At 37.1% G+C, this 13223-nt stretch overlaps 1 protein-coding gene across 3 annotated transcripts in view; it reads left to right on the top strand.

The window, feature by feature from the left end:
• ZC3H12B (zinc finger CCCH-type containing 12B) overlaps window positions 1-13119 on the top strand; it is a 30901-nt gene extending 17782 nt beyond the window's left edge. For 2 of the 3 annotated variants that reach the window (XM_050310965.1, XM_050310964.1), the window contains 5 exons: window positions 1732-2507; window positions 5336-5475; window positions 6178-6412; window positions 6499-6605; window positions 7147-13119. In XM_050310965.1, the coding sequence (XP_050166922.1) occupies window positions 1897-2507; window positions 5336-5475; window positions 6178-6412; window positions 6499-6605; window positions 7147-8567 (2514 nt within the window). In that variant the 5' untranslated portion in view covers window positions 1732-1896 and the 3' untranslated portion in view covers window positions 8568-13119. Of the gene's footprint in view, window positions 1-1561; window positions 2508-5335; window positions 5476-6177; window positions 6413-6498; window positions 6606-7146 lie in introns of those variants that run through there. The other variant, XM_050310966.1, reaches the window with a different exon arrangement.
• The last annotated feature ends 104 nt before the right edge of the window (window positions 13120-13223 follow it).

The raw sequence follows: 13223 nt of genomic DNA, 5'->3' as shown, positions 1-13223 counted from the left end.
GTTCTGTGGAAAAATTTAAAATTCTATTTTTAGAAAGAAAACCAAATAAAATTAACAGTGACAGAGATGCTATTCTTGTAGCTATACTAGATGCAACTTTACCACCAGGGCAGACTCCAATACTTATATTTAGTCCCTAGTTTCACATTACTGTACATCAAAGGAGTTACACTGTTGTACATTAAGGGAGTATTTATTCTATTATTTGCTGTCTTAGTCGACCACAGTAATTAAGTAAGAGCCACATGTGGAAATAGGAATCAGAATTTTAAAGATACAGGTATGTTTGATGATTTCTGCATATAAATAATTCATGTGCTTGGTTGAGTGCTTATGGTCTTTTGAGGAAAAAATTGTCTTCTTTTAATGCTTGCTCATAGTCTGAAGGAATGTGAGAGATATGAGAGCAGATTAGAAAGGTGCATGAAAGAGAGATAAATTTATTGTTAGTTACAGTAGTGACCAACAGTTCCCCCCAAGACCATGAGCTAGACATTTACTCATTTATGTATTTATTTGTTTGCTTGCTGCTTTTGGGTGCATGAGTAGCTTATTGAGAAACTACATCTTTGACAAATCTTCCCTCCAGTGCCAAAATTGCGCCTCTTTTGAGAGTCACAAAAATTCTTACAGAAATCCTGGGAAAGAGTTTTTTGTGCATCCACAGCTTGTATCTGCAACATTTTTCAGCACAAAGAAAACTGGCTTAGCTGCAAAAAGCAAGATTTATCAAAATTAAAAAGTGGATTTAAAACAAATGGTTTCTTGAAAACTATTGTTATTTTTCATTATTCACACTGGATCTTACGTTCTCCATCTGCTGTTCTACAGAGGAGAAGAAAGTGGGACTTGCAGCTTTCTGAAAGTAGGCCTCTAGCCAATTACTTTGATAATCAATTTTCTCTGATTACCTGCATTTTTATATATGTCTTAATTTACCATTTTATGTAAAATATATACTGCTATATGTGCAATTGCTTTTAAAAACTTTTTCAAAATCTCCATGATGTTAGTTAAGCCCTTCACAGGTTAACTGGAATCTTCTAGTTAGTCGGACCTCTCCTTAGAATTCCTTGAACAAATATTCTTCTGGTATAAGACAAGAATTACGAGTTCGTAGCCTGACTTTCTGGCAAAATGCAGCAATATCCATCCTTGATTGGGGAATTTTCAGTACATTAGGTACAGTAAACATGATGATGTGTTTCTACAAGATAATCATCTTGTGGAACCTTTTTACATCTTGTTACTGACCTTTACATGTCTAGCAGCCAGTTTAACTTGTTGGTTCTGATACTAAACCTCTTTTTAGAAAAAAAGAGGCTGAAAGGATTTGTGTTAAATTTCCTGCACACTGGAATGCTGGACAGTTGTTGCTAATGTAGACAGGCAGTTCCTGCAGTAGAAGACACGTTTCTAGTGGAAGTGGTGGGTCACCGTTTTCTGTTTTATTATCTTTAAATATTACTGAGATAATCCGTTCATTCCAGCTATCATTTTATTGTGTGGGAATTTTTTTTTTTTTTTTCTTTTGGTAGGTAGAGTGATGGGGTGGGAGGGTTTAATTTTTGGTTACAGAGACAATGTAATTATAGGCTTTATTATGATCAGTTTTACATAGAAATGTGAATGATTAGGGACTCCTACTGACTTGTATACAAAATCATTGTAGTTGAGTATTTTGCAGAATTGCTTGAAACCTAATTTTTAACTTTATTCCCTTTTTTTAAGGAACTTCATGTTGGTGTTGTTTATGGCAGAACACAGTAAGCAAGGCAAATTGACTCCAGCCTCGTGTAAACTTTTAACTGGCCAATATGATACCATCGAATATGAATTCCAGGTGGCTTTGGAAATGAAAGAGAACTGAGCTCTCTGGCTGGAAGCTTGAACGTGATGACGGCCTGGTCTATGGTAGGGAAGCTGAAAATGGAGAAGAGGCACTCCAGAGAAGACAGAAATGTGGAACAAGATGCGGGGGAATGCAGTGCTGAATCTGAGGAATGGACGAGCTCAGAAAGTGAACCTGAACAACCATACTTCAGAAGCAACTGTAGCACTACTCAGTGGAGAGAAAAGGAGGTTTCCACCAAACCACATAGGCCACTCTGCCGGTCCCCTTGTTTGGATCGCCCAAGCTTTTCACAGGGCAGTATCACGCAAGATTTGAAGGTAGATGAATGCAAAACAAATCTGGACAAGGAATACCAAGCTAAAATGGATTTTGCTTTAAAGCTTGGGTATGCAGGAGATCAGATCCAGGCTGTACTGAATAAACTGGGAGCAGATGCACTCATCAATGATGTTCTAGCAGAGCTTGTGAGACTTGGCAACAAAAGTGAGTCAGAGGGACAAAGCACTGCCAGCAGTACCACCAGTACTCTGGTGCCCAGAGGCCCTTGCCCAAAGGAAATTGCAAGCCCTGAATTGTCACTGGAAGATGAAGTTGTGGATAACAGTGATAACTTGAGGCCAATTGTCATTGATGGAAGCAATGTCGCCATGAGGTGGGTCTGCCTGTCACAGTGTTTGAAATAAATAAGTCACTAAAATGTTTATAAGAAAAATCAATATTGATGGCGAAGTAATTTTAAATTGTGTATATTGTTACATTGAAAATACATCTTAGGGCTCTTTAGGATTTTAATTATGCTAATTATGTAATTATGTAATCTGTATTCCAGTCCTCCTCCCTGCCTTTTAAACCCAAGTTCTCTCTTCAAATCTTTTGTTCCAGAGATAGTGTGCTTTTGTGTGGATGGTTTAATTTTTTGAAGTTCTTTGAACAATGTTGAAAATTGCTTCTGGACATTAAAAAAAAGTAACTGAACAGGGGAGGACAACTTGGTTCTTTTTAAAATTACATGCTGTGTATCCTGATGATATTCAGTGAACTTCACGGTATGTGAACTCCAGCTGATCAAGTCTGCTCAGGATTCAAAGTAATTAACTGTGTCGGTACGGGGATAATGCATGAGGTAAACCTGCACTTGTACAGCTGTGGTGCTTGCCCCGCCTTGAGTCCTGTGTACAGTTTTGGGCAGCACAATATAAAAAAGACATGAAGCTATTAGAGAGTGTCCAGAGGAGGCCACGAAGATGGTGAAGGGTCTGGAGGGGAAGCCATGTGAGGAGCAGCTGAGGGCACTTGGTCTGTTCAGCCTGGAGAAGAAGAAACTGAGGTCAGATGTCATTGCAGTCTTCAGCATCCTCCAGAAGGGCAGCAGAGGGACAGGTATCTCTTTGGTCTCGTGACCAGTGACAGGACTCAAGGCAATAGCTGGAGCTGAGTCGGGAGGTTTGGGCTGGTTATCAGGAAAAAGTTCCTCACCCAGAGGTTGGTGGGGCACTCACCAGGGCAGTGGTCATGGCCTCAAGTCTGCCAGAGCTCAAGGAGCGTTTGGACAATGCTCTCAGGCATGTGGTGGGATTGTTGGGGTGTCCTGTACAGGGCCAGGAGTTGGACTGAATGGTCCTTTTGGGTCCCTTCCAAATCAGGATATTTTAGGATTCTATGTACACTTGGCTGTGAGGTCAACACTAAACCAAGAGATACCTGTCCCATGATACTTTTGAACATGTCTGCAGAGTACACAGTTCAGCTATTCAATGATTTGTTTATCATTGAGAAAGTAGAATTTTTTATGAGGGAGTTATTTAAAGTCTATTTAGTGATGAGATTTCTTCAGGTACTGTTTGTACAATAGATTTTTTTGGTATCAGCCTTCTCTAGAAGAATTTGTAATATGAATTATTATTTTTTCAATATATCACAAAAATTCAGATTTTTATAGGTGTATTGAGTACTCTGACTTTTGAAATACATAAACCCTTCAAATCCTATAAATGTATTTTATATACAGGATTTTCCAGTGCCAAGGGGTAGTCATATCAATCAAAAAAATTTTTCTATAAAGCAACATCATCAAAACTGGATTTAACTTTTTTTTTTTTCTGTGTCCGTTGAATTTGCAGTCTCTGTACTGCTTGAGTTACTCCTGAGCGTAATGTGGCAGCAACTGGAGAAAAGAGTGTGTGTACTCTTACTATTGCATAGCTCAAATCTGATGCTGTATTTATAGAATCATAGAACAAACATCTTAAGTTGTAAGGGACCCATATGCATCATCAAGTACAACTCATAACAAAATGCATATGCATCTGAAAATTTAAAAGGGTTATATTAAATTCTGTAAAATCTAAATGTGTAAAAATTTAAAGCAAAATGCTTTTAGCCACTTTGCAGCTTCTGTATTCGTTATTTAAGTTTATTTAAGTTGTGAGGATTTAGGCTATGCTGGTGATTCAGTTATACAGAGGATATTAGGTCTGTCTGACTTTGGTCTGCCTCAGGGTTACATTATGTAACGTTCTGATCCCAGGAAAAGCAAACATCTTGCTATGCTCCAGTAATCTCTGATGTCATTCTACAACAGTAACAATAACAGCAGCAACTTTGAAGTGAAATTTTGAACTGTAATCCATGGAATAATACTAAAGACAATTTTAATATGATGGAAGCCTCTTAATTATGCAAAATCTGCTCTGCAGACTGAGAATATCTGAGAAGTGCAAGATTTATACACTTCTCATGCTTAAAAATACTGTAATTATTGATGATACAAATAGAGATTGAGTAAGACTGTTAATTAAGATTCTCCTTGATTTCTATCAAACCTCTTAAGAATTTCTTTTTTTCCCTTGCAGAAACTTCTTAGGCCTTTTTAAAAATTAAACTCCTTTATCTGAATTGTATGCTGTTTTAGAGACTCCTATGTGTTTCAGAAAGCAAATTTTTGATGAGGATGGGACTTAAACAACTTTGACATGATTATTTCTTTCCTATAAAAAGTCCTAATAAAAAATGTAAAACATTTATTATCAGGGAAAGAGATTTTATTAATATAGATGTTTAAAAGCACTTCTCACCCATGACAACCAGTACTGTTCATTCCTTTTTTGTGGTAACATTTTATGGTGTTACTTAATGTAAACCCATTTTGTCAGGGAAAGTGGTATTTTTCATTAGCTTAGCTAATAAAATGAAAAAACAGAAAAACTTCATGCTTATTTGTTTTGGGGATAGTGACATTTCACCATTTCTATAGTTTTTAAGTAGCAGGGTTGCTGTAATCTGATGGCTGAATAGCTCTGTACAATTGTCTTCTTCCAATTATGTAAGCAGGTCTAATAAAACTTTACAGACTTTTTTTTCCTTATATCCTTTGGCCATGGCAGCTTTAGAAGAAAAAAAACAATCAAAACCACCACAACAAAAACCAAAACCAAATGTAATGTTTGTCCTTGCTGTTTCTGAAACTTGCATGTTCTTCAGCCACGGGAATAAAGAAGGATTTTCGTGCCGGGGAATTCAACTAGCTGTTGATTGGTTTCTGGAAAAAGGACATAAAGATATCACTGTGTTTGTACCTGCTTGGAGAAAAGAACAGTCTCGACCTGATGCACCAATTACAGGTAACATGGATTTTCTTTGACCCCTTGGTTAAAAAGAAAAAAATAATGTTGCCTTTCTAATACAGTGCTGTGGATGTGACACTGCATGATGTTGCACTCAACTGTTTGTTTGAAAACACTGCAATTTCACAGGTGAAGAAACAAGGATTTATGTGTAAACCATGCTGTTGGGTTTGGAACATTACTGGGTCATATCAACACTTTGGAGAAGCAGTGGTCAAAATTCTCCCATTAGCAAATATTTTTAAGCATATAAGAACTGAGTCTTGTTTGCTGGGTGAGTCTGAAATAAGTAGTAACAGACCAGGGACTCAGTTAGTAGGGTTATCTTGAACACTGAAGAGGCAACATGTTTAGACCCATACAAAGTACTTATATTTTACTCTAGGCTAATAAGAAGGCTGTTGTAATACAGTAATAAGTAAGTTCTTGACATGTTCAGAAGACTGAGTAAGGGTACTGGCTTAGAGGTAGTGGCTGTAGAATGGTTATGAAGTTTAGATATTGAGTATTTACTCAGTGCTTTGAAACCTCGGAAATAAAATGGCACTCTGCTTCTAGGTATTTTTTAATGATAATGGGGACTGTATATAATGCAAAGTACTTTGTCAGAAAAGAGGGCAAGAATTTTCATATTTCAAAGGCTGCATTTCTTTACTTTAAAACCTTTTTAATAGCCGCTCAACTAAAATTATTTTACAGATCAAGAAATCTTACGTAAATTGGAGAAAGAAAAAATTCTTGTTTTCACTCCATCTCGAAGAGTTCAGGGAAGAAGAGTAGTTTGCTATGATGATCGATTCATAGTAAAACTTGCTTTCGACTCAGATGGCATCATTGTATCAAATGATAACTATCGGGATCTTCAAAATGAAAAACCAGAATGGAAGAAGTTCATAGAGGAGCGGCTGCTAATGTATTCTTTTGTGAATGACAAGTATGGGTTTTTCTTCAAAAGTAAGGGAATTTGCTAATTCTGCATCCTCAGGAAAAGCTGATCAAGTTTCCTTTCTTTTTCCTTAGATTTATGCCTCCTGATGATCCTTTAGGACGTCATGGTCCAAGCCTTGAAAATTTCTTAAGAAAAAGGCCAGTTATTCCTGAACATAAGAAACAACCGTGTCCTTACGGTAAGTGCCCAAGTTAGATTGATTTGATGCATTTAAAGGTAGGTGAAGCAAGCAATTAATGTCTTGTCATGGCTGGAACAAAGAAATGCACCATTTTTCAGGTTGCCATCCAAGCACTATGTCCATTTTTCTACCCTTCCTACACATATTTATAAAAACAATGTAGCAGAAAATTAAGGCTTAGCACATATACCTTTTGCTATTTTATTCTGCTTTGTAGTCAAGGAAAGAGATTAATAGTTATACAAACTTATGTTAAAGCTGGTTCGTTTTATATAGCACTGAGTATGTTGTCAGTATTGAAATCATGAGGCAGTAGGAAGAAACATGGTATGTCTTGCCTTTGATGCAGTAATATACATTGATAAGAGGCTGCAGAGTCTCTGACTGCCTGATATATACCAAATACATAATTATTCCTTAGGGGTTAATACAGAAATATTACTATTGAGAAGTGGTGAAAGATATAAAGAAAAAAGATAGCAACTGCTGGTATTGATGAATTTCTGATTTATTTAACCTGAAAACACTTTTCTTCCAGGTAAAAAGTGCACCTATGGGCACAAATGTAAATATTATCACCCAGAACGTGCAAACCAGCCTCAAAGGTCAGTAGCGGATGAGCTTCGAATAAGTGCCAAATTATCTGCTGTGAAAACTATGAGTGAGGGAGCCTTGGCCAAATGTGGCACAGGGCCATCCAGCTCCAAAGGAGAAATCAGTTCTGAAGTGAAACGCATTGCCCCAAAACGTCAGTCAGATCCAAGCATTAGGTCAGTAGCTGTGGAGCCTGAGGAAAAGTTATCAGTAGCCCGGAAGTCCGAGGCCAGCTCTGTCCCGTCTCTGGTTTCTGCACTAAGTGTACCAACGCTCCCTCCACCAAAAAGCCATGCAGCTGGTGCATTAAACACTCGTTCTGCAAGCAGTCCAGTGCCAGGTTCCTCACAGTTCATGCATCAGAAATCCTCACTGGAACATATGTCCAGTGTGCAATATCCTCCTATACTAGTCACCAATAGCCACGGCACCTCAGTTAGCTATACTGACCAGTATCCCAAATATGAGTCATTGGGGGACCATGGCTATTATTCCTTACTCAGTGATTTCTCCAACTTGAGCATAAGTAGTATCCGTAACTCAGATTATTACGGGGCTGATACGGACCAGGGGATGTATTCTAGAAACTCGAGCCCCTGTCCTGACAATTGCTTAAGCCATACAAGTAATGATTCTTATTCCTCTTACAATGACTTGTATCTGGGTGTAGCAGATGCCAGTCCAGAAGACAATGTGAAGAACCACAGACTGCCATCGCAAAATCGTCTTCAGCCTTTTCCCCATGGTTACCATGAAGCCTTAAATAGAGTTCAGAGTTATGGAACTGAAGAGCCTAAGCAAACCCTTCGCAAACAGTCAGTTTCCCACTTAGGCCTAAATACCCAGCATCCAGTTGTTGGAGCACGGTCCAGTTGTCCAGGAGAATACCCTGTGCCTCAAAATGTTCATCCATCTACTGCACAACCAAGCCGTGCCTTGGTCATGACAAGAATGGACAGTATTTCCGACTCGCGGCTTTATGAAAGTAACCCCACACGGCAGAGACGGCCACCCCTGTGCCGAGAGCAGCACGCCAGCTGGGATCCCCTGCCATGTGCATCAGACTCCTACACTTACCACTCCTATCCACTGAGTAACAGTCTCATGCAACCTTGTTATGAACCTGTAATGGTAAGAAGCATGCCTGAGAAGATGGAACAACTCTGGAGGAATCCCTGGATTGGGATATGTGGTGAGCCACGGGAACCTCATGTCATCCCAGAACATCAGTATCAAACATACAAGAACCTCTGCAATATTTTCCCTCCAAGCATTGTCCTTTCTGTGATGGAAAAAAATCCCCACATGACAGATGCACAACAGCTGGCAGCTGTGATTGTTGCCAAATTAAGAACAGGGCGTTAAAGCAGTACAACCTCTTTTGGATAAATGAAACTGTACAGCACATAGGACCCAGAGGAAAACTTACATGAAGGGGCCAATCTATTGTAAATATTTTCTACTAAGGTAGTATAAAATCCTGTACACAGTAGCAGTCATATTATATGCTGAGGCACTATATAAAAGTTGATTGTATTTCAAATTTTAAGATTTTAAATATAGGGATTTTTAATAGTATTTTATAGGAAATGCATACCTTGCTGCATGGATAGCTCATTAAGAACTACGTCACATTCAGTGTCTCAAAGCTGTTACTACAAAATTAATGTTAGTAATTATACTGCATGTATTTGTGTACACTTTCAATTTGCTTATAAATACCTAATCGGCCTCTAAAAGTATGCTCTATACACATCCAGGGTTTCAGCTTTGTTATCAGACACTGCCTACTGGCATCTTAAATACTGAAAAGAAAGTAAATTTGATAAAAATTAAAATCATTTGTAAGAGGAAAAACTGATTTCAGTTTTTGAATGTCAGTATGGTTGTTGGTACTTAAATTGCAGAACTGTTTCTCAAGTGTTGGAATATCTGGTATATCATCCAATATGTTGATGGAATCCAACAGAACCCAAGGACTTTTTTAAATTAGGACCAAAACATACAGTGTAAAGGCACGAATGCCATTCAATACACTAAAAGTTTAACTGTAGCTTCTCTCCAGAAATGTGCACTGAGCAGCTGCTGGCCCAGATGACCAGACAAGCTGAAAGTAAAGTGCCAGTTTTATGTAAACTGGATTACTCAACCTGAAGCAGTGAAAATAGGAATTTAATATGGAAGTTCATCAGTACCTACAACCCTTTCTCTGGGAGCAAGGATGGTGTTTGAGTGAGCCTGACATTCAAGAGGGCTGTACAAGATCAACTTGAGAAAAGGTGGAGGGGGAAAACTGCTTCTTGAAAAGAGATGCTCCAGTTTGGATTTGTGGCAAAGCTGTCCTGGGTCTTGCTCTTCAGATCCACGCAAAGGTGTGCATTTGCCTCATGAAGGCTTTTAGAGTTCCTGTTTCAACAGGTGAGATAATTTTGTGTGGCAATTGTTCGCGCAACTGGTTATCTTGCTCAGGGTGGGAACCTTTGTAGCTAAATGTCTCCAAAAGAGGCGTTTATTGGTTTTTTTAAGCTGCACTGACTGGACGCCCTTTTTTGAATCCACTGTATATTTCAACATTTTGAACCATGACTAACTCGACATGTCTCGAGCTAGGACTTGTTGACTTCTACTGTAGTTTTTTTTCATGAAAGTTGAGAAGGCCTGGTTTATGGCCTTTTGTTTCTTCATGAGAAGGTGTGACACTGCCTAAATGTTTCTTACTGTGAAACACACAGAACGTGAGGCTGCAGTCAGGGTTGTTTCTGGTGTTTTGATAATGGCTTGCATGCTGCTTTCTAGTTATCTGTTTGTCTGAGAAACAAAGTTACATCATTTCCTCCACTTGTGTTACTGTAGTGGTTGGTTTGATTCCGAATATCTCGTGGGCTCTTTATCATGTGCAATATATATGTTCCTGTCATATAAAAAAACCCAACAAATGAACCAACAACAAACCACAATTATGGGTGTAACTACAGTTAATTTACTGACATTTGATAACTGTATCATTTCACACATAATAAATATTCTTGTGTTGGTACAGATGAAATATAGAATGACCACATGTCATTATGTATTTGAAAGGAGGTGACTTGAAGGTGACCCTGTATTTACCCTTGGTGTTTAAAAATAACTGAAGTTGTAATTAGTTGGTTATTCCGTTAATGGGGAAAAAAGAAATCTTCAGACACTTGTGATAGTTGGGGAAAAGAGATTTAATACTTGACCAGTTTACAAAAACATTTCATATTTTTAATTTGCAAATAATTCTTATTCTCTTCTCTTGCATGGTATAAGCAGCTGAGAGCAATGCCTCAAATAACCAGAAATGACCTTTTGTTTGTTGATACAAATTGTATCTCTTTTTCTTGATTGTATAAAAACTGTGTATAAAAAAAATAATCTCTAGATTAACTTCAGTATTACATTTTCACCACAATGTTTGTGACACCATGTGTCACAGGGAAGTAGCCCATGAGTAATTATGGATTTTTTTATTTAAAATGGGCACTTGTAGTTTATAGACAAACAAGGACAACTTTTCACAACCAGGTTTTATGTGCACAGATACTGCGTGTACATCTCAAAGCATTACATAGGTATCTTCAGTCTATTTATTAAGCAGATACATTCTTGCACTAAACTTTATGTAAAAATGTTGCTGTTAGCTCATCTGCATGTGTTTAAAATGTATCAGTAATTGCTATAGACCTTACTTTATTCTAACATTCATTTATAAATTATTTAGGTATGATATGAAGTTTATTGTGCACTCATGTTTTCCATCTTGCATGGAATTAGATATTCGTATGCAGAAAAATGTTTGTTTTGTTTTTCTCCACTTATAAAGATAAGCTATTTTAAGAGAGGTTTAGTAAGTGTTTTTGATGTTTTCTAATGTGGAAAACCAAGCGGAGATTTCTGTATGAAGTGTTAGGTGGCTTACGGAGATACCCATTTTTGTATGATTTGTCTGGTCATTTTTAATTTTCACTAACCTTTGTTTTAGTGATAGAATAATTCCTTTTTTAAAATGGGAATGCTATGCTAATACAAACCCAGCAAACTATTTCCCTAAGGCACTTCAAAGGCAAATTTTCTAGGAAGCTACTCAGCATCCACCATGCATAGTTACAGAATGGGCAGTGGAGCCTTGTGGAAATAACCTGCAAATTTTGTGCTTGTTTATCCTCCTTAGAGGTAATGAAACTTTTCTATGTGATGTAGTCTTTCCTGATCAACTACTTTAAGTGATAATTCAGTCATCCACATCTGTTTTCAGATATGTTTACAAGACAATTCAAAACACTGACCCATTCACTAATCTTTAGCGCATAAGCTTAGATTTCTTCTTACAAGGAAGAGTTGATCTTATTAACACCTGATCATAACTGTCTATATTGTAAATATGACTTCATATAAATGCTCTTTTTGAGAGCATGGTATTTAAATGTTCTTAAAACTGTAAGAGAACAGTTCTAGAAACTATATTTTAATAAAATCCATGAAAATACAATTCCAGATGAGGGGGGAAAAAGTGTGAAGGGAAAATCACAGACTACTGCAGTCAACAAGAGTTAAGCAGTAGATTTTAGTGCTTTACTGGGACCAGAGCATTCTCTGGGAGTTCTGATTTACTTACCTTTCATCTTTAAATATATTACTTTCACATAATTTGTCACTTAAAAGTGTGTAACTTTAAACTCATAAATCAAAAAACAAATGCTTTATGGGATGTCAGTCTAAGTTATTTAATGTTTTTTTGTAAGAAATTCATGTCTGTAGTATAGTAAATTGTAGATGATTTCACTGCTGTTAGTCTGTTGTTGTCATATTGAGCTGCAGTAGTTGGCTTTATTCATTTGTTTGTAGAATTAAACATTATTGTTTAATTGTTGTAAAATTTTATAAATCTCTTTGGGTTTTTTTGGTTGACCCAAATATAATGTAAGTCTTAATGACAAAATGAGTGAAAATGGATGTTAAACCAGTATGTGGTATTCTTAAATCTCTGTAGAAGTGTGCACTGCTCTAAGTTGTTGCTGCATGTAATTTATTTACTAGCATGAGTCTGTTTAGCTTTTGAAAAAAATGCTTTAACTGTAAACTTAAAAATAGGTGTGGAGTATGGTTGCTTAGAACAAGTAGAAGGAGCCTCATTGAAAAAAATCCACAAAACCAAAACATCTGTCTAGGCGAGTTTCCCCCCTACCTACTTTCAATGCCAGTTTGTCTCAAATGATGAATTTTGGCATTTTGAAATTCTTAATGATAAAGCCAGAACATATAAAGAATTTGTCCAAATTATAAAGTTACAGAATACTTGGTGTCGTGTGCATACCTGTGATGTACAGCAAACCACAAACAGGAACACCTGATTATTGCAATTTTTGAAGCTCCATGCTAAGGAGAAGGAATGTGCATCATTTCTGTGAAGCTTTGCTCCAGAGTTGAAATGTTCCTTGATCTTGATTTGCCAAAAGTTTACCTGAAGCATTATTACTCCAGAACTCATAATGGTCAGATCTTTAGATCTGTCACGGTTACTTCTATGGCAAGTGTTCAGCTTTAATACTCCTCTTACGTACCCACAGCTTGTTTGTGTGACAGAGCCCTCATTAACTGTATTTCCTGCAATATTTCAAGTGGAAAAAGACAAGTGTACCATCACTTTAATTATTCTCATGCCAGTGTCTGGTTAGCCTTTGAAGAGTCATTTTACAATACTGATGATTTTGGTCTGTGGTATTTAAAGTCTGAAAATGTATTAAAAGAACTGCAAGAATCTAAAAGTACAGGCTATCAACTGTTCCCCCCTGCTCTGTGTAAACGTTTTGCACAATTATTTAATAATATGAGATGTTATAGTTTATATATATAAAAAAATTTTCCTTATTTAATAAAACTGAGAGCCATTGGATTATATGTTTCTAGCTTTTTTTTTTTTTTCAACCCTCTTCAGACAAGAGCTCCAAGAAGCTGTTCTATAAAAAAACTTCTTACCATTACAGGTTCATAACAAGG

Source organism: Myiozetetes cayanensis, unplaced genomic scaffold (assembly GCF_022539395.1).
Source record: "Myiozetetes cayanensis isolate MyiCay16 unplaced genomic scaffold, myiCay2020 scf15, whole genome shotgun sequence".
Taxonomy (NCBI): domain Eukaryota; kingdom Metazoa; phylum Chordata; class Aves; order Passeriformes; family Tyrannidae; genus Myiozetetes; species Myiozetetes cayanensis.
Note: the sequence above shows the minus strand (reverse complement) of the source record. Positions and strands in the feature narration are given on the sequence as shown.